Source organism: Arachis duranensis, chromosome 3, assembly GCF_000817695.3.
Source record: "Arachis duranensis cultivar V14167 chromosome 3, aradu.V14167.gnm2.J7QH, whole genome shotgun sequence".
NCBI classification, from domain to species: domain Eukaryota; kingdom Viridiplantae; phylum Streptophyta; class Magnoliopsida; order Fabales; family Fabaceae; genus Arachis; species Arachis duranensis.
In genome coordinates this window covers 115,186,003-115,207,602 of record NC_029774.3, presented here as the reverse complement: position 1 = coordinate 115,207,602, position 21,600 = coordinate 115,186,003, and the positions used below count along the sequence as shown (strand labels likewise).

General features: G+C 38.3%; 2 protein-coding genes and 1 non-coding gene across 3 annotated transcripts in view; all 3 read left to right on the top strand.

Moving 5' to 3' along the window:
* Positions 1-2,576, top strand: part of LOC107480360 (probable ATP synthase 24 kDa subunit, mitochondrial) — a 3,790-nt gene extending 1,214 nt beyond the window's left edge. The window contains exons 3-7 of the mRNA XM_016100488.3: positions 23-167; positions 297-407; positions 658-804; positions 1,310-1,432; positions 2,309-2,576. Of these exons, the coding sequence (XP_015955974.1) occupies positions 23-167; positions 297-407; positions 658-804; positions 1,310-1,432; positions 2,309-2,372 (590 nt within the window). The 3' untranslated portion in view covers positions 2,373-2,576. The remainder of the gene's footprint in view (positions 1-22; positions 168-296; positions 408-657; positions 805-1,309; positions 1,433-2,308) is intronic.
* A 566-nt stretch (positions 2,577-3,142) lies between these two features.
* Positions 3,143-5,100, top strand: LOC107480361 (violaxanthin de-epoxidase, chloroplastic). The gene is made up of 2 exons (XM_016100489.3): positions 3,143-3,538; positions 3,745-5,100. Exons 1-2 carry the CDS (start codon positions 3,260-3,262, stop codon positions 5,053-5,055), a joined length of 1,590 nt encoding a protein of 529 aa, XP_015955975.1. The 5' UTR covers positions 3,143-3,259; the 3' UTR covers positions 5,056-5,100.
* A 105-nt stretch (positions 5,101-5,205) lies between these two features.
* TRNAG-GCC (transfer RNA glycine (anticodon GCC)) lies at positions 5,206-5,276 on the top strand. Its single transcript has one exon. It is a non-coding gene; the product is annotated as a tRNA-Gly (tRNA).
* The last annotated feature ends 16,324 nt before the right edge of the window (positions 5,277-21,600 follow it).

The following is a 21,600-nucleotide window of genomic DNA, read 5'->3' as shown; positions in this document are numbered from 1 at the left end:
TCTTCATTGAATGGGGAAATAGAGATGCTAAAGAGCATTTTTGTGGAGTTGAAGAACAAGTTTGAGACAGCCATGGGAGTATTAAAGAAGGAAAAGATTACCATTGATCCAGATGATCCAGCTGCTGTTTCTCAGTACGCAAATGTCATGAAAACTGTTAGGCAAAAGTAAGATTCTCTTTTACTTTTTGTTTTATTGTAATTTTCTCTCAATACTATTATTATTATTATTGTTGTTGTTGTTGTTGTTGTTGTTTTAAAAAACGTTCTGATTATAATGCCTTGTTCATCCTGCAGGGCAAACTTGCTCTCAGAGTCTCAAAGTATCAAAGGAATCATTGAAATGGAAACACAAGATATTCCTGATGCTCGCACTTATCTTTTAACCTTGCAGGAAATAAGAATCAAGTGCGTGATGATCTATTCTACTATATCCATTAGTAACTGTATATGTGCTTATTCATGTGTTACCTTTGTCATTTTATTGTTATGCTTTGTTCTTTATGCCAAGTTCAAGAATAGGTATGATATGTATTATGTAATTCTTTTACTTGTTGTTCTCTTGTTTTAAGGCAACATAACGCCAACATCCCTTGTCTTTATATCTTGAGTTCTTTTCACGTGGCATTTTATATTTTGTTTATATACTATTTTACAGGGATGGTCTTACGGATGATCTTGGCGCTGAGGCTATGATGATGGAAGCATTGGACAAAGTTGAAAAGGAGTTGAAAAAACCTCTACTGAGAGATGATAAGAAAGGAATGGACCTTCTCTTGGCAGAATTTGATAAGATTAATCAGAAGTAAGTCACCCTTCACCCTATTTTGATTTATCTGCCTTGTATCAAGTGTCATCTAGATTCTAGTCTTTCAAGTTTTCATACTATTTAAATTCCCTTCCATTGTCTTGGATTATACGGGATTCTTTCTATGACTAATTGTTGGTGACTTCACAAAAACCATTTTCACCCTGTTTGGGTGGCATGTAGCATCCTCATAGTAACAGAAAGTGGTAATCCTTCTGGCTGTGTAGAGGAGATAGATATTTGTGATTAAATATAGAGAATATTGTACTTGGGGAAGGAAGATGTCAACTCATGAAACTAACCAAGTTTCATTCTTTCATAGGCAGTGCACCTTGCATCATATTATCAACTATTTGGGAATTCTATTGTCTATACTTAGTTGCCAATTCACCCACTGGGTTTGGTACATAAGTTGAAAACAATTCATAATTTGTTTGTAATGTAATTACCTTGGATATTTATATTTCTCTTTCCTTGTTCATGTTTGGTGGTGACATCTTAGACTTGGAATTCGGAAAGAAGATCTACCAAAGTTGGAAGATCAGCTAGAGCTTAAAATGGCCAAAGCACAACTGGAGGAACTGAAGAAAGAAGCTCTTGAGGCAATGGAAACGCAATCGAAGAGGTATTGCTCATGACACCCTATCTTACTGATATATGTTTTCCCCATCTCATTTTTCTGGAGACTTTTGCATGCACAAGCCCCGAACACGCTTTGTTGTAAGCGCATGATAATTAGTCTTATTTTATATTTTGATTCTAACTCCAAAGGAATTGGTACAGAACGATCCCTTCACCTTTCCTATAGCTTTCTTGGTTTGTGGCTTTTGAATGTGTCATGGCTATGATGCGCACTGACACGACACGCGACACGCCGACGTGCGAATTTTAATATCTCACAAGACACGGGGACGTGCATATATATAAAATATAAAGTATTTTTTAGATAAATCGTAATGATATTTTGATATTTTATTGATATTAAAACATAAATTAATTTTTTAATTATTTTTAATGTCTTGTTTTAATTATATAAAGTATTTAAAATATTTTTTTAATAAATAATAATATATACTATTTCTAAATTTATATTTCAAGAATATATATTAAGAATAAGACTGGACACGTTGACACATAATGGTATTTAGGTGTGTCTAAGCGTGTCTGGAGAAATTTATTTTATTTTTTATTAGGATACTGTTGGACACAGCAGATACGCATGTCGAACGAGTGTCGGTGAGTGTCGAATCCGAAATGTGTCCAACACGCAGACACAGCAACTCAGCGAAGTGTCTGTGTTTCGTAGTATCATGGTGACCAATTGATTTATTCTAAATCGGCGAAGTTTGTACCTCTTGATATACCAACCATTTTTCCGCTAAATGAGGACTAATGTCTTCTCTCCTGATGTTAGAATTTAGCTATATTATTGATTCTTGCCTCCACCACAGGATTTTACTGTTTTAATATTTACTTTTCCTCGTATTCCTTGCCATTTCAGGGAGGAGTTCAAGGGTGAGGAAAAGGCTGATGTCAAATCTTTGGATGTCAGAAACTTCATTTAAAAAATGTCAAGATGTTCGCGTACATTAGAAATTATTGCATTTGGATAATGGTGAAATCTTGTTTCTTTAATAAATAGACACGAATGATTTTGAAGTGCAACAACGGTGCCAGTTTTTAAGAAATGTTCGAGTTTCAAGATCTTTGTATTCCGAATTCCAGATTCAAACTGGAAGTTTAAAGTATTAAAATTTCTTTTTCCCCCCTTCTGCTGTGCAAGTCTTCGGCTGTGCTTTACAAGTATTTATATTCATTAATCTCTATGGGCTATGGCCTTGTGGGAGTCCCTGTCCCTGATTTTTTATCTGCCTAGTTGTTAATAACTAATTAATTACATTACATTATTATATAAATTTGATAAAAATATCCATCAGGTGTAATATAACATTGCCAAATATAAACCTAATTATGTGGATAAATTTAGCAGGGTTGACTATACCAAAAAGATATCTTTCTAATCTACCACCTTTTTTTTTTGGCCTTTTTCTAATCTACCACTTTAACAACCCTTTTAGCAAAACATTAAAAAAAATTGCCCATGTAATTCTTAAAATTCCGGATTCAGATTTTAATATAGAGAAATGAGGCACATTATGACATTAAGCAAAAATTTATATTATTCTTAGTGAAACAATAAAGTAATAAAGGCTATGGCGAGCAATAAAATGATAAATACGATTTTCCAATAGAAAAATAAAATTAAAAGCTCAAAATCCTAATGAAGCTAGATGATATACCTTAGAGAAGTGTCCCAAAGTTTCTGGAGTTGGAATACGACAGTTGTACGTGTACCTATCCGGTATTCAGGAGGAATAAAAAGTAATGAGTGTTTGGCTATGAGAGGTTCTCTTCTCCCTATTCTTTCAAGAGCGGAGACAGAGAGGTTTTGATGTCTGTGAAAGTGCATGCTCCACGTTTTCTGACACCGGTTCACACAAGAATCGGTTTTCTTCCAAACAAACCTAAATTCTTCGGAACCTCTTTTCTTCGTCGCCATGCCACCTCTCGCTCACTTCTTCCTCATCCTCTTCACGCTTCCCCTGCCGTTGTCTCCGCTGTGACGGCTGAGCAGCCGCCTGAGCCTCCGGTGAGGATGCTGGCTGTTGTTGGCCATGGCGCTGTCAGCCCTCTCAAGTCTGCACTATGGCAAGAAGTCATGCTTCACACTGTTAAGTAACAATTTTTCCGTCGCTTTATTTTCAGTGATGAAAGAATGCATTCAGATTTGTGGCTGAAAACATTTTGTATTTCCATGTGATGGATGCGTCTTTTGCTTAGCTGTAATATCTAATATGTTTTCATGATAATTTTTTATATGGATAGTGAGCTTAGTTTTTCGGTTGCGTCGAGTGCCATTAATATTCCTTTTTACAGGCAGAAAGACTGAAATGGGTTGACGAAGGATATGAACTTCTTGTATTTTCCGATGAATGTATTCAATCTGATCAACAAAAGGCTCTGAGACTTCAGAGTGAATTACTGAAGGCTGATATATTGGTGATTGTTGCTGTTACAGGAAAGGAATCAATTGAGTGGATTAAAATCCACAGCAGAACTATACAAAATGTAATATGCTTTGACTCTACAACAGATTTGAAGAACAAATTAGGAGGCTATGAAGTTCACAATCAAGTGAAAGGAAGTATATTTGGAAAAGTGCTCGGAAACTCTCAATCAGATAAAACTGGAGAATCAAGTAAAGTAGTGCAAACTGTATCCGAAGCATGGGATCGACATAGTTCTGATGATATAAGGTTCTGTTTGCTGGTATTAATCAATGCTTATATAAGGCCAGTTCCAGTGTTGAAGAACTTGAGAGCAAAGGGTTTTTCTACCTTGAAGTGCATGCTGAGGAACTGTGGCCGCCAGGTACTTAATTGCTTGTTGGATCCTAATTGTAGAAAAGCTCTTCAATGCTTGAACCGGTGCAGTCCTGTTGATCAAGTATGTAACTATAGGTGTATTGCTTCATATGAAAGTGCGAACCTAGAAGCCTTTTCACTCTGTGTATTACAGAAAAACAACTGTCTTGAGCTGGAAGCAGAAGTCCCCAACAAGCCGTATGTGCCTCCAATGGTTAAGTTTCGGGGGCAGGACATAAACTATGAAATGGCAGAAGATTTGTTTGTTGGTTGGTTGGGGAATTTGCAATGGAGCTGGCGTGTTGTAGCTGGGCAGAACCCGGCATACGATCAATTTCCATGTCAATACCAACTATTCTATAGGGGAAAAGCGAAAGGGTCATTTTGGTATGAACCAGTATTCCAGGTAAAAACATTAGAAGGACAAATGGTTTGGAGGAGGAGAAGATACAGGGTTAAGAGAGGTAAGATACCCGGGACATTCCATTTCAGTGTATTGGATAATGGAGTTGTTTCAAATGAATATTGGACAATCGTGGAAGTCGCCGATGATCTTAGTTGGGGTTTGTTCCACTATCATGGAGCTGCAAGAGCTGCAGGGCAGTCTTATACTGGAGCAGTGCTTGTTAGTCCAGATGGAGCATTTCCAAATGAAAGAGAGAGGACAAAGGTAGTTGCTGCGCTCCAGAAATGTGGAATAAAAGAATGGGAGCTATATAATGTTGATAATTGTTCATGCATAGATCCCCCCCTAGGAATTCCAGATGGTTCAAATTTACATTCTACAGTCCAAATTGAAGATCCAAATCGGATGCCTGTATGATTGTACTTGAAATTTGAAACTATAGTGATTAATATTTTCATAGTATTTCTAAAGGTTCAATAACCAGTGTCCCGTAGAATGTGGATATTAGATGTTACTACACGTTATAGTTAGTCTTCATGTTAATGCTCTAATGTCTTTCATCAATTGGCACCAGTGGTCTAGTGGTAGAATAGTACCCTGCCACGGTACAGACCCGGGTTCGATTCCCGGCTGGTGCATTCTTCCTTTTATATTTTATTTTCTTTTAACCTACAAGTGCTAAATAGTAAATCTCATCCACTGCTCAACCAGTAGCCCTCCTCTCTGTTTTTTAAATTTAAAGGATTTTCTTCACTTAGCAAAATATTTCATTTCAACAATTCAACTACCCTAAAATCTAAAAAGTAAGACCAGACTTTCACACTTACTTCGGTAATAAATAATTTAAATTCATTGATATTGAAAGATACATGTAGTTAATTAGTTTAATTCCTTTTAACACAAAAAAGAAATGGTTTAAATAAGGTTTTGGACTATACAATATGGTGTATTTTAGTTTTGTTTTCAATAAAATCTAAAAATATTTGGTTTTTATTCTTATCATTAGTATATTCAATTAAGGATTAAACGTGGATATGACATATTTTATAAATATTTTAATTTATCACAGCATTATTTAACTTATCATCTAAACATTTAATATAATAAATAAACAGTAGAAAATAAAACTAAAATTTTTTAACATTTACAAAATCAAAATAAGAAAAGAATATATAAAAACCAAAACTAAGAGAAGAATATTTTATAAGACAAAAAAAGCCAAAATTATTTCATCCAACTTTTCAATTTAATATCAAACTTTAGAGGTAATTCTTTCATCCGATAATTAATGGCCAGTGTAATTTTACAGATGCTACTCAAACTCTTACAATATCTGTATTTTGTTTGTCAAAATTTTGTAAAAGCCTACGTGCCAGGCGTATCTATTTTATTTGTAAAATTTTTATTTAAGGTGTGCTCGATTCTTTGTTAATAAAAAATAAAAGAAAACACTTACATAATATACAGAAGAGACATTCATTGTTAAAAAAAAGGGATAATGTTACACATTTAAATTTTTTTATTAACTAAGTCTAATCAAATTAAATAATAAAACTTAAAATAATATTAGTTATAATTGATTTTTGTTATATTAAATTAATTTAATTAGACTTAATTAAAAAAAATCTTGAATGTGTAATATTATTATTAAAAAAACACACACACATAATTTCTTCTCTCTTTGTATCGCTAGTCAGTAGTCACTTGAAATATATACGAGAACAAGTACCAAAATAAAAATGTGATGGCAATGATAGTTAATTGTTGTTATAAATTAATTTTCAAATGGAATAAATTTTGGTGTCTCTTAAGTATAGGTGACACTAGGGTTCATAATATTGATTCTATCTATGGGTATTCAATCCAATCAACCCATTTAAATAGGATTGACAACTGAAACGGATTAAATTATGAATAGAATTGAGTATAAATTTAGACTTAATCTTATCTGACCTACTTGCATCATTCTTGATATATCATAGAATTGAATCCACATCTTCTCCATTTTATAATTTTACATATGTATTGATCCATACATAATAACTCAGAACCATGATATTATACTTCGGAACAAGTTTTCAAAAAATCGAAAAATATCGGACCTCAACGGCTCATATACGAATCTCGAATATTCAATATCAGGATGGCTACATTAAGCAACAATAAATAAGGAACGAGTATGAGCTATACAATCATAAAAAAAAAGCAAAACAGAAAAGAACATTTCGACTTAAGAGATTTGGTATTTCGAGATTTAGTACTGACTTGAGCGTTGGAGTCCTTTTTGCAGGTCTTTCGCATTGGCTGGACTAGTGAGGAATCCATAGTACAACACACAGAAGGAAGATGATAGAGGAGCTCCCTTCAGTGTGGACGAGCTATACCCAAAGTCCCACTTTAAGACGGAGCATTTGGTGCTCACCGTGGGACCGACTATAAAGTTACCCTACGATTATTTTATCCTTTTTTGTAGGATTGTGATCATGATGGATGACGACACTCCCCCTCCTGCTCCAACTCACGCTAAGTTGGTAGCCATGAATATCACTCTCCAAGTCGAAGTGAAAAAGATGGCCGACCTACTCGCTGGTAGGATCCATGGGAGCAAGAAGGAAGGAGAAAAGAAAAATGCCGAGAAGGAAAATCTAGAGGACGAACACCATTCTAAAACGAATACAGCAATGGAAGTCACTCCACCAAAGACTAACAAAAGAAGAATGAATCATTTTTCGGAAGAAATAATAAATTTTCGAATGCCAAAGAACTTCACGTTGTCAACAACCCTGAAACCATATGAAGGGTCAATTTCCAACTTTGAAGAATTTGCCGATTTGTTCATCAATCAATTTGCAGCTTCAAAGATTTATGTCCATGATTCCAATTACCTCAGTACAATCAAGCAAAGGAAGTATGAAAGTCTAAAGGATTACATGATAAAGTTCACCGAGGTCACAATAAAAATTCCCAATCTTAGTCTTGAGGTTCACCTACAGGCCTTGAAAAGTGGTCTCCGTTTGGAAAAGTTTCAAGAGACAATTGCCATCATAAAACCAAAGACACTAACTGAGTTCAGAGATAAGGCGGCCAGACAGATCGAAATCGAAGAACTCGGGAAAGTCAGAGGGCAGAAAGACAAACCCTTAACGAGACGAGGGCATACACGGAAAGCAAAACCAAACACGAGAACAAAAGAAGCCGTTCAAACTAACACCTAAATTCGACTCATATACACAATGCAACACGAAAAGAGAGGACATAATTAAAGAAATTCTCCATGCAAAAATCATAAAATCACCTAGTAAAGCAGGCACTTACCAGGATCAGAAGTACATGGACAGGAGCAAGCACTGGGCATTTCACCAAAAGTTTGGACATGCTACCGACGATTGTGTGGTCACCAAGGACCTATTGGATGACTATCACGGCAAGGACTACTAGACAAGTAGTAGCCGAATATAAAAAGACACAATAAGCCCGGCAACAACAAATCACTCCAACACAACCTCGGGTACCAACAAGGAACAATGGCCCGCCTCTAGTCTACCTCCTCTAATGAGAAAAGTCATCAATTACATATCAGGAGGGTTTGCATGTGGCGACGAGAAAAAGAAGTTACAGAATCATGCTTACCCTGCAAAGAGAGCCCACGCCACAACAACTAACCCTTTGCATTCCCAATATCACTTTCACAAGTTTGGATTTCCAATCTCAAAGTGCCAACCTCGATGACCCCGTGGTGATTTCGGTAACCACCGGAGAGATGACAATCCGAAAAGTGCTCATGGAGCTTGGAAGTAGCACTAATGTATTATTTTTATCAACCTTTAAGAAGATACAATTAAATAAAAAAGCACTCCGACCTTCATCCGGAGAGTCAGTTGGTTTCTCCAGAGAAAGGGTCCCAGTAACAGGTTATGTATGGATGTGAACCACCCTAGGAGAGTACCCTCATTCAAAGACTTTAGAAATTCAATATTTAGTAGTTAATTACATTAGTCCATATAATATCATACTAGGGAGACCCTCCCTAAACTCTTTCCGAGCCATTGTTGCTACTATTCATTTGTGCATTAAATTCCATGTGCAGGATGATATAATTGCAATTGTTCATTCTGATCAAAGAGGCAAGGCAATGCTATAATGCAGGACTCAAGATTAAACAATCCAAAGAATCAATTCCAGGAATTAACGTGGTTTAAAATACCAATGACATGTCAGGGATAAACGAGCTAGATCCTCGGCTACGCTGGGAGGAGCGAGCTATCCCAACCGACAACCTCCAAAAGGTAAGACTAACTGATGATGAATTGTAAAGTACTAACATCGGTTACTCTTTGAATGCAGATAAAACACAAAAACTTGTTGCTCTACTCTAAGCAAATGCTGACTTATTTACTTGGACTCCATCCGATATGCCTGGAATTACCCCAGACGTGATATGCCACAAGCTCCCCCTAGATCCAAGAGCTCGCCCAATAAAGCAAAAGAAACATAACCTAGGTTGCTAAAGGAAGGAAGTCGCCATCAGAGAGACACAGAAACTATCAAGCACATGATTTATATGAGATAGAAACTATCGAGCACATGATTCATACGAGATATCAGATTCACATCATGGGTAACCAACGTCGTGATGGTAAAGAAAAAAGCTGGCAAATGGCAAAAGTGCGTCCATTTCAGAGTTCTAAACAAAGCCTGCCAAAAGGATTCATACCCCCTGTCGTGCATTGACAAGCTAGTCGACAACACCTCAGGTTTCAAAGTGCTAAGTTTCATGGATGCCTACTCAGGTTATAACCAGATACCTATGCACCCTGTAGATGAAGATAAAACCGCATTTATAACTTATCATGGAAATTTTTGTTACGAAGTAATGCCTTTTGGTCTTAAGAATACAGGTGCAACCTACCAACGGCTGATGGATAAAGTCTTTCAGCAACATATCGGGAAGAACATGGAAGTATATGTCGATGACATGGTGGTCAAGTCAGTCATAGAAAAAACACATCAATTCAACCTTCTAGAGGTTTTTCAACAACTGCGAAAACATAATATGCGACTAAACCCTGAGAAATGTGCGTTTGGGGTACAAGGGGGCAAATTTCTTGGTTTTATGCTAACTCATCGCAGAATTGAAGCAAATCCAGAAAATGTCAAGCAATAATACAAATGAAGTCGCCAACAATAATCAAGAAAGCACAACAACTAACAGGAAGGCTAGCAGTCTGACGTTAGGATTTTTTCCAGTAAAGAATTTCATAAAAAAAAACAGTCGCGTTGTAGATATAGTCTCTAAACCGACAGAAATCCCTTCGTACAAACGTTTTGGTTGTCACAAGTAACAAACCCCTTTGAAATTGATAACCAAGTATTTAAACCTCGGGTTGTCTTCTCAAGGAATTGCAGGGAGATATGTTCTTATTATTGGCTATGAGTTTGTAAATTGGGGGTTTTAAGAATGAGGAACAATTATGATGAATGACAAGTAAAATAAATAAATGACAGTAAAATAAAATCTTGGCAAGGTATAAAGATTGGAGATCCTATCCTAGTTATCCTTATCAATTATGAAGAGAATTGGATTCTTCTCCCACCTTGTTAACCTCTAACTATGAAGGTAAGTTAAGTGCAAGGCCAAAAGGAAAGAAAATTGAAGCTGCTGGAATAAAAATGCCTTCAGGTGGGAAGCAATAATCATGTAAATAAAAGAAATCAATAATAACTGAAATACCTCAAATAATATTAATTCAAAGAAAATCATAACATGAAAGAGTTCATAAATTGAATTAGGACAAATAAAAATAAAGAACCTGGGATTGAGAGTCACTCCTAAAACTAAGAGAAGTCCTAATCCTAATTCTAAGAGAGAGAGGAGAGAACCTCTCTCAAAACTAGATCTAAATCATTCCAAATTAACAGAAAATTCGGAGACTCTTTATGAATGGATGAATTCCCTCTACTTTATAGCCTCTAATCTGAGTTTTCTGGGCCGAAAACTGGGTCGAAAACAGCCCAGAAATCGCTGGAGAAGAAATCTGCCACGCTGGTTTTTCGTCACTGCGACGCGGCCGCATGGAGCACGCGGTCGCGTCGCCTAGCGTCAGGGCCACTATGGCATATTATATATCAAATCGAAGCCCCGGATGTTAGCTTTCCAATGCAATAGAAACCGCGTCATTTGGACCTCTGTAGCTAAGGTTATAGTCGTTTGAGTGCAAAGAGGTCAGGCTGACAGCTTTGCAGTTTCTTCAACTTCTTGTATTCCTTCCACTTTTGCATGTTTCCTTTCCATCCTCTAAGCCATTCCTGCCCTGTAATCTCTAAAATTACTTAACACACATATCAAGGCATCTAATGGTAATAAGAGAGGATTAATATTAGCAAATATAAGATCAAAGAAGCATGTTTTCAATCAAAGCACATAATTAGGAAGGCAAATACAAAACCATGCAAATAGTATGAATAAGTGGGTAAAGAGTAGATAAAAACCACTCAATTAAGCACAAGATAAACCATAAAATAGTGGTTTATCAACCTCCCCACACTTAAACAATAGCATGTCCTCATTCTAAGCTCAAGAGAAACTATAAATACGAAGAGGAATGATAGAATGTATGAAATGCAACCTATCTATATGAATGCAACTACATGCAAAGATGATTCTACCTACTTGGTGAAAAAGTAAATAAATCTTTCAAAAATAATTATGAACTGGATTTCACTAATTCAAATCACAAAATACAATACAAATAACTTGCAAGAAGAAGATAGCTCATGAAAGTAGGGAATATAGAATGAAGCACTGAACCCTTACTGGTAGTGTATATCATTCTAACTCTCAAGTGTCTAGGGTCAATTCTCTCAATTTTCTACTAATCTTGCTTTCTATAGCTTACTCTTCATCTAACAATCAACAAAAATTTAATGCACTAATACACAAATCAAGAGGTCTTTTAAGGGTTGTAATGGGGTTAGGGTCAAGGTAGGATTGTATTTGGCCAAGTGGACTAAAATCTGAATCCTTAATTAACATAAACTTTCTACCTAACTTAAGGCAATCCATTTAATTAAAATGCAAAATCTAACTTCCCATTAATTGTGCTTTCCACATGTTCATGCATTCCAAGTTTTGAGTACAGCTCATATGCATTGATTTTACTATTTATTTTTAGGGCATTTTGTCCCCTTTTATTAATTGCTCTTTTCTTTTTTTCTTTTTCACTTTTTTTTCAACGCATATGATTAAAGTATTGAATGCAATAACATGTGCTCAACCATTATTTTGCACATTTTCACTAAAATATATAACACCCAATTATTCAAACCAAATATTTTCAAACCCAACTTCCCCACACTTAAATCATGAGCACTTTTACTAGTCTAAGCTAACCAAGAATTCAAATTAAGGACATTATTGTTTTCCGCTTAGAGTTAGTAATGAGTTAAAGTAAAGAACAAATGGGTAAAATAGGCTCAAATTGGTTTGCAAAGGATAATGAAAGGGTAAGGCCATATGGGTATGTAAGCTTAGTGAAATAAAGGCCTCAATCATATCAGTGCATGCATACATCAAATAATGGAAATATAGAATTAAGCAAGACAAAGATCACAATTTTAGAGAGAAAAACACACACCAAAAATAAAATATTGGTCGATAAAATGCAACCAATCAAATAGGCTCAAAATCTCACTGGTTTTGTGTGTTCGAGCTCTAAACTATGTTCCAAAATAATCTTTCTTCATACAAGTTTTTTCAAAAAGTTTTATTCAAATTAGTGAAATGCTATAAAAATTTTCTTGAAAAAGAAAATATTACTTTAACCAAATGGTAAAATATGCACAAAAAACAAACATGCAATCAAACATGTAATTGCAATAATGAAAAATAAAAATTGGTGTTGAGAAGGGACTAACTAACCCGTGGAGATCGGTATCGACCTTCCCACACTTAAAGATTGCACTGTCCTCGGTACATGCTGAGATGTGCAGGTGGACGGAGATTGTGGTTCCTCAGCTGTTGCTCTTTTGTTCTTTTCCTTGCCAGTGGTATGGGAGTAGCTTCCTCTTTACCTTTCTTGGTGGCCATCCTGAAGGGAAACAAGGGAGACATTAGCATTCAAGGGTGATAGCAAGGAAAAGAATAGGAAAGGTGGTAATCAATGCACAGGTATGGATAATGATGTGAACACATGGTCATGACAACATGTGGCAAATCAACAATAGAAATATAGCAAGTGCATGTGAGGAAAATTGAATGCAAGGTGTTTATTGGCATGCCGGCAAAGGGCATGAGTAGCATAGGTCAAGCATTCAATGTCCAAATTAGATTACCAAGTCTCTCAAATTAATAATACGTTTGTAAAGACAATTATATTTAAATAATAAAATAGAGAAGGGGTTATGTGAAAAGCAGGCATTTAGAGTAGTAGATTAAAAAGAAATCTAAAAATAGTACACAATGCCATACGGGCGTTTTCACAAACACGAAGCATGCATATTAAATAAGGTATGGAAAATATTAATTAGAACATGTAAGCACCCTTATAATAATATATAATTGTTTAAACAAATCCCAAATAATCCATAAGCAAAATATAGGAAATAATGACCCAAATAAATTTCCAACACCAACATGAAAATACATGAAAATAAAAAAGAAAGGAGAAAGAAAGAATAAGAAAGAAGGAAGAAGGAGGAAGGGAGAAGGAAGAAATAAGAAAGGAAAAGAAAAAAAATAGGATTTGGGGAAGAAAAAGATAAGATATTTTGACAGATTAAGATAAGCTGTGCGGCGCATGCGACGCGGACGCGTGGGGGACGCGGTCGCGTGACTTGCGCTTAAATTAATCGACGCGGTCGCGTCAGTCACGCGGTCGCGTCGGTTACGCGGTCACGTGACTCGTTTTATGCGATTGGCGTGAGGACAGCCTCGCGCTCGCACAACTCTCTGTTCAAAATTTTTATTTTTGCCAAATCTGGGGTGACGCGATCACGTGGGTCATGCGATCGCGTGAGTGGCCATCATGGAGAAATGACGAGGACGCGTGGGAGGGCCTGGGCTTCCAGCACAAGTCCGGCCCAACTCCAGCACAACTTTTGGCCATGCACTCTTTTCACGTTGATATTCAGCTCACGCGGCCGCGTGAGTGACGCGGTCGCGTGGGAGGCCAATGTTCCCATGTGACGCGGTCGCGTGGGGTCAAATTATGCTGAAGGCACGCCTCTAGCCACGCTCTCGCGTGACTCTCTGTTCAAATCTTTTCTTCCCAACGCACTAGTGACGCGGATGCGTCAGCGACGCTGCCGCGTCGCGTGCCTGTTTTTTTTTTTTTAAATGCAATATGCAGATGCAAATGCAGTGCTTAATGTGAATGCTATGCATGATTCCAGGTTCAATAAAATAAAATAAATCTCAAAAACAAACAAAACTAAATAAAATTAAAATTGCAAAATGAACGATCATACTATGGTGGGTTGTCTCCCACCTAGCAGTTTTAGTTATAGTCCTTAAGTTGGACATTTGATAAGCTTCCTGCTAGGGTGGCTTGTGCTTGTATCGATCTAGGAATCTCCACCAATGCTTGGAATGCCAATAGCCTCCGGGGTCCCAAACTAGGCAAGTGAAGCTTCTGAGCAGCTTCAAACAGATTTTTAGGCTCTCGGGGTGATGAATATCAGAATATTTTCCAGGATCCCAAACTTTGGTTCCAAATTCACTTTCGTTGTGATCTATACTTTTCCATCTGGGCGGTTTGGAAATTAGATTCTCACCACGGTGGCCAAACGTTCTCCGTGATCTACTCAATCGAGCATGATACCAATCCTTGCACTTCGAGTTAAAGCGTGGAACCTTATTGAACCTTGTGCACTGGCTCTGAGTATGAGCCATTTTTCTTTTACTCTTAAAGCCACAGAGAGCTCTAAGCTGGCCATCTATTTCAAGCAAACCATATTCAAGTGGAATATTGAAGATAAAAGACAAGGATTTTACCCACTTGTAGTTTGTGGTGGGCAGTAACGGCCTTGGGATAGGTGTTTTCAGTGGTTTTGTAAGTTCTATTCCCTTATAATCTTCTGTGAATTCTTCCACTTCAACCATCTCTTGATCAGAGTCTTCAATTTCTCCCTCATCATCGCTCAAGTCATATATTGGAGGTTGAGAAAGATCTACCTTAGCATCATCTTCATATTCACTCGGGGAAGATTCTTCTGTCTCAAAGAAATCACTTGTGGATGCAAGTTTGCCGCTAAAAGAATAGGTCTCGTGATCATCATCATCAAGGAGACTTGTGTCCTAGGTTACTCCATTTAGTTCCTCATAAGATATTTGCAGTGGAGGCGGTACAAAATCCTCCTCAGCGTCAATTGTAACATCCTTGACAGAGTTCTCTACAACAACCGACTCTTCTTCTTCTGCAATGACAGCTTTCTCTACTTGTTCTAGTATGAAGTTATGCTCTATGCTGTTCACTGGAGTTTCTTGTGTCTTCTTCACAACATGTTCTTCATTGGATTCTCCACATAAAGCCATGGGAGTCTGTTGAGGGGCTAAACATACGGAAGATAATTGCTTTAACTTCTCCACCATTGCTTACTCCAGTTGATGAAGGATTGCAGTACATTGCTTCATTGATTCTTCGAGGCTAACCTGTGATTTTGACTTTGATGGATATGGGTAATGCGTATGGGGGAGTGGTGGTTCTTGGGAGTAATTGGATTGGTATTGGGGCGAATAAGGATCGTATGGTGGCAAATGGCGAAAAGAAGCTTGTGAGTGTGGTGGTTCGAGGTCATGTTGAGAGGATCGTCTATAGGCACGGGGTGGGGCTTGTTGGTAGTTACAAGGTTGTCCACCATATCTTTCAGCTGGATGTGCATTGTAGAATGGTCATTGTCCATGATATCTTGGAGGGTGTTGTTGCCTAAAGGGTTGATTAGATCCTCTTGACTCCATCCATCTCTGTGGTTTCTATTTCCTTCAACAAAGTTAGAACTAAACTCAAAGCGAGAGGGTTGAGAATTCATAATAGCTATCAGAAATAAGGGGGAAAAAGGAGAAACAAATAAACAAGTAAAAGAAAAATATTTTTTTTTTGAAAAATATTTACAATAACCAATAATAAGGCACACGTTTGCAATTCCCCGGCAACGGCGCCATTTTGACGTTAGGATTTTTGCCAGTAAAGAATTTCATAAAAAAAACAGTCGCGTTGTAGATATAGTCTCTAAACCGACAGAAATTCCTTCGTACAAACGTTTTAGTTGTCACAAGTAACAAACCCCTTTGTAATTGATAACCGAGTATTTAAACCTCGGGTCGTCTTCTCAAGGAATTGGAGGGAGGTATGTTCTTATTATTGGCTATGAGTTTGTAAATTGGGGGTTTTAAGAATGAGGAACAATTATGATGAATGACAAGTAAAATAAATAAATGACAGTAAAATAAACTCTTGGCAAGGTATAAAGATTGGAGATCCTATCCTAGTTATCCTTATCAATTATGAAGAGAATTGGATTCTTCTCCCACTTTGTTAACCTCTAACTATGAAGGTAAGTTAAGTGGATGAATTAATTCAAATCCTCAAGTCCTAGTATTTCCTTGGGAAAGACTAGAGTTATTGGATATTAATTAATGAAATGAAGAAATCCAATTTTCTTTCAATAATGAGTTTGATAACTCTAGAGTTACCAATTATTTAACCAAGGCCAAAAGGAAAGAAAATTGAAGCTGCTGGAATAAAAATGCCTTCAGGTGGGAAGCAATAATCATGTAAATAAAAGAAAGCAATAATAACTGAAATACCTCAAATAATATTAATTCAAAGAAAATCATAACATGAAAGAGTTCATAAATTGAATTAGGATAAATAAAAATAAAGAACCTGGGATTGAGAGTCACTCCTAAAACTAAGAGAAGTCCTAATCCTAATCCTAAGAGAGAGAGGAGAGAACCTCTCTCAAAACTAGATCTAAATCATTCCAAATTAACAGAAAATTCGGAGACTCTTTATAAATGGATGCATTCCCTCTACTTTATAGCCTCTAATCTGAGTTTTCTGGGCCGAAAATTGGGTCGAAAACAACCCAGAAATCGCTAGAGAAGAAATCTGCCACGCTGGTTTTTCGTCACTGCGACGCGGCCGCATGGAGCACGCGGTCGCGTCATCTAGCGTCAGGGCCACTATGGCATATTATATATCAAATCGAAGCCCCGGATGTTAGCTTTCCAATGCAACTGGAACCGCGTCATTTGAAACTCTGTAGCTAAAGCTATAGCCGTTTCAGTGCAAAGAGGTCAGGCTGATAGCTTTGCAGTTTCTTCAACTTCTTGTATTCCTTCCACTTTTGCATGCTTCCTTTCCATCCTCTAAGCCATTCCTGCCCTGTAATCTCTGAAATCACTTAACACACATATCAAGGCATCTAATGGTAATAAGAGAGGATTAATATTAGCAAATATAAGATCAAAGAAGCATGTTTTCAATCAAAGCACATAATTAGGAAGGCAAATACAAAACAATGCAAATAGTATGAATAAGTGGGTAAAGAGTAGATAAAAATCACTCAATTGAGCACAAGATAAACCATAAAATAGTGGTTTATCACAGTCCTATCACCATTTTTGCCAACATCGGCAGCAAGATCATATCATATCTTTAACAGCTTGAGAAAATCCAAAAACTTCATATGGTTGAATGCATGTGAATAGGCGTTCGCCGAGTTCAAAGAACTCATTGCCTCCCCACTCATATTACACAAGCCAATACACGATAAACCTTTATATTTATGTCTTTTAGTATTTACTCATGCAATTTGTTCTGTGCTTGTGACAGAAATAGGTAAAGAGCAACATCCATTGTATTTTGTCAGCAAAATCCTACAAAACGCAGAAACACAGTACCTATCCATCGAGAAACTAGCATATGCCTAATCATTACAGCAAAGCATCTTCCCCATTACTTTTAAAGCCACGAGATCATAGTTCGGACCAATAAACCATTACGGTAAATACTCACAAGACCTGATCTTGTAGGAAGATTAATCAAGTGGTCAATCGAGCTGTTCGAATATGACATCTTATATCAAACTCGAGGCTCACTGAAATCCCAGGTACTCGCCAACTTTGTTTCAAAATTTACCACAACAGACGAGCTTCTCTCTAAATGGGAGCTATACATAGATGGAGCCTTCAACGAGGACAGCAGCAGAGCTGGTATCATCCTTAAAGACAAGTCAGGAGTGTATGTCAAACAATTTATAAAGTATTTATTCCCAGCAAGCAATAACCAATCCGAATATGAAGCATTGTTGGCCGGGCTACGCCTGGATAATGAAGCTAATATCAAACACTTGAAGGTCTATTGTGATTCACTACTGGTCGTCCAGCACGTAATTGAAATTTTTAGGTATGAGACCTGTTCATACCCTGGGTCGAGCTGTTTGACCCGGAATGTTCGACAGACAAAGCGACCGACCGACCTCTTCAGGTCAAGACAACCCGACCTCTTTCCAAAGAGCTCGACCAAAGTCACTAGGAAAGCCCAAAGAAGGGTTCAAATAGAGGAACACGCTCCAAATCCTAAGGCGGCCCAAGTCTACAGAGAGAAGGGCGGCTCCCTCGAAGATAAGATGACCTCACTTGAAGATAAGATAAGATAAGATAACTAACTTATCTTATCCACAGAAGGTCACTCCTCGCCATTATAAATACGCTGGAGCACCCAAGTATAACTCACACTCTGATTCTACTCAATACCTGCTTAATACCCTTGCTAACTTAAGCATCGGAGTCCCTTGCAGGTACCCCCCACCCTTCGGGGACGAAGGATCAGCAATACTTTCAAGTCCCACAAGTCGGACACATCAGATCTGGCAGCTATACACATGTCGGACACGTCGGCTCTGACCAACACAGAAGATCTCAACCGAGATCGACCTACAGTTTCAGGTAACCCTCGGAACATTGGCGCCGTTGCTGAGGAACCTGGAAGTCATCCCACCACCATGGCGGACGACCATGACAACGACCACGATTCAGGTCTGGAAGATAGAACACCGCACAAGAATACGAAGGTCACGCTACAAGATACCCCGAAAACCAACAAGGACAAAGACTCACCAAATTCTGGGGCAATAGAAGCGCTCCTAGATCACCTAAAACAACTTAAAAAAGAACCCCAACAACAACGAGAAATCAGAAAAGATCTATAAAGTGAGGTGCGGCGACGTCGAGAATTAGAAGAAAAACTACAGCAATTGGAAGTCGATCTTAAATTAAAAGCCCCCCGGGCCAATCCTGAAGAAAATCCACACAAAGAGCAAGACCCATTCACCAGGAAAATCATGAAAACCAAAATTCCAAAAGACTTCAAACTCCCAGATATGATTCTATACGATGGCACCACGGACACCAACCACCACCTCAGCAACTTCAGAAGCAGAATGTACCTTACCGACGCCCCAGATGCTGTTCGTTGTAAAGCCTTTCCAACAACTCTCACAAAGACAGCAATCCGATGGTTCGACAACCTACCCCCAAAGTCCATCTCAAGCTTCGATGACCTAGCTAAAAAATTCCTAGCCAGATTCTCCATTCAGAAAGATAAAATCAAACACGCCCCCAGCTTACTAGGGATCAAACAAAGAGATCGGGAGAGCCTCCGCAACTACATGGAAAGATTCAACAAAATGTGCATGGACATACAAAGTTTACCAACAGAAGCCGCCATCATGGGACTCATCAACGGCCTGCAAGAATGACCTTTTAGCCAATCTATATCAAAAAAGTACCCGACCTCCTTAGACGAAGTACAGGAACGAGCGGAAAAATATATCAACATGGAAGAAAACGCTCGGTTAGGAGAGACCTCAAAATCGGGGACCTCCTACCGAGACAAAGACAAGGAATCCAAGAGGAAAGAAGATCGACAAGGGGAGAAAATCAAAAATACCACAATTACACTCCTCTTAGGGCATCCCTGGTCGAGATATACAAAGAAGTCTGTCATACAGAAAAAATCCCCCTAGCAAGGCCACTCAAAGGCAAAAAGGGAGGAGGAAATCGGAAGGAATATTGTGAATACCATCGAATCCGTGGACACTCCACAAACGAATGCTTCGATTTAAAAAATATCATAGACAAATTAGTGAGAGAAGGAAAATTATATCGATTTCTGGCCACCCGAGATGATGATCAAAGAAAGAGACGAAGGGATGAAGATACCGAGCGGACTGAACGATCACCTCGGACACCAGAGAGACATGTCCACATGATACATGGCGGATTCGCAGGAGGTGGGATCTCTAAATCATCTCGCAAAAGATATCTCAAAGAAGTATATCATGTCGAGGGAAAGGAGGAAGCACTCAACATCCTGGCAATAACATTCACTAAAGAGGATGCCTCCGGCATCATCTCAAGACACGACGATCCCATGGTCATCACCATCATATTGGCAAATGCCAATCTACACCGCACCTTAATAGACCAAGAGAGTTCTGCCGATATCTTATTCAAAACAGCCTTCGATAAACTCGGATTAGAAGAAAAAGAACTTAAAGCATATCCAAACAGTCTGTTCGGACTGGGAGATACCCCGGTTCAGCCACTGGGATACATACCACTACATACAACCTTCGGAAAAGGGAACCAATCCAGGACCCTCAGAATAGACTACATCGTGGTCGATGTAAGTTCAGCTTACAATGCTCTCATAGGTCGGACAACATTCAACTAACTTGGCGCGATAGTCTCGACCCCACATCTATGTATGAAATTCCCCACTACAAAAGGAATAGCCACGATAAAGGCAGATCAAAAGATGGCACGTCGCTGTTATAACGAAAGCCTAAACCTCAGAGGCAGGGGAGAAGAGTTCCACACAATCCAGCTAGGCGGAGTCCAACGACGAGAAGAGCTTCGTCCACAACCAGAAGGTGCGATAGAAAAGTTTCAGATTGGGGATACTTCGGAAAAAACAACCAATATCGGCACAATCCTAAGAGAAGATTCAAAAGAATTACTAATACAATTCTTACGAGATAACGTTGATCTCTTCGCGTGGAAAGCCGCAGACATGCCAGGAATAGACCCTAAGCTAATGAGCCATAAGTTGGCGGTCTATCCAGGATCTCGGCCAGTACAGTAGAGACGAAGAAAACTCGGGCCAGAGCGATCCCAGGCTGTGGAAGAGCAAGTACAGGCACTAATGGAAGCGGGATTCATAAGAGAAGTCAAATACCCACTATGGCTAGCCAACGTCGTCTTGGTGAAAAAATCAAACGGGAAGTGGCGAATGTGCACCGATTACACCGATCTCAACAAGGCTTGTCCAAAAGATCCATATCCGCTCCCAAGTATTGACGCTCTGGTAGATGCTTCCTCCGGATATAGATATCTTTTATTTATGGACGCTTACTCGGGGTACAACCAAATCCCTATGTACCCACCAGATCAAGAAAAGACCTCGTTCTTAACACCAAAAACAAACTACTGCTACATTGTGATGCCTTTCGGTCTCAAGAACGCATGAGCTACTTATCAAAGGCTAATGAATAAAGTCTTCTCGGATCACATCGGAAAGGTCATGGAAGTCTACGTGGATGACATGCTAATAAAAACACAAAAGCGAAGAGACATTATTGTCCGATCTGGCCCAAGTGTTTGACACCATAAGAAAACATGACATGCGACTCAATCCCGCGAAATGCACCTTTGCAGTAGAGGCGGGCAAATTCTTAGGTTTCATGCTCACACAAAGAAGAATTGAAGCAAATTCAAACAAGTGTCAGGCCATACTCAACATGAAGAGCCCAACCTGTGTCAAAGAAGTACAGCAACTCAATAGAAGATTGGCCGCCCTATCCCGATTCCTAGCAGGAGCTGCGATAAGATCTCTCCCCTTCTATGCTACTTTGAGAAAGGGAAAACAGTTCAAATGGATAACAGAATGTGAGCAAGCC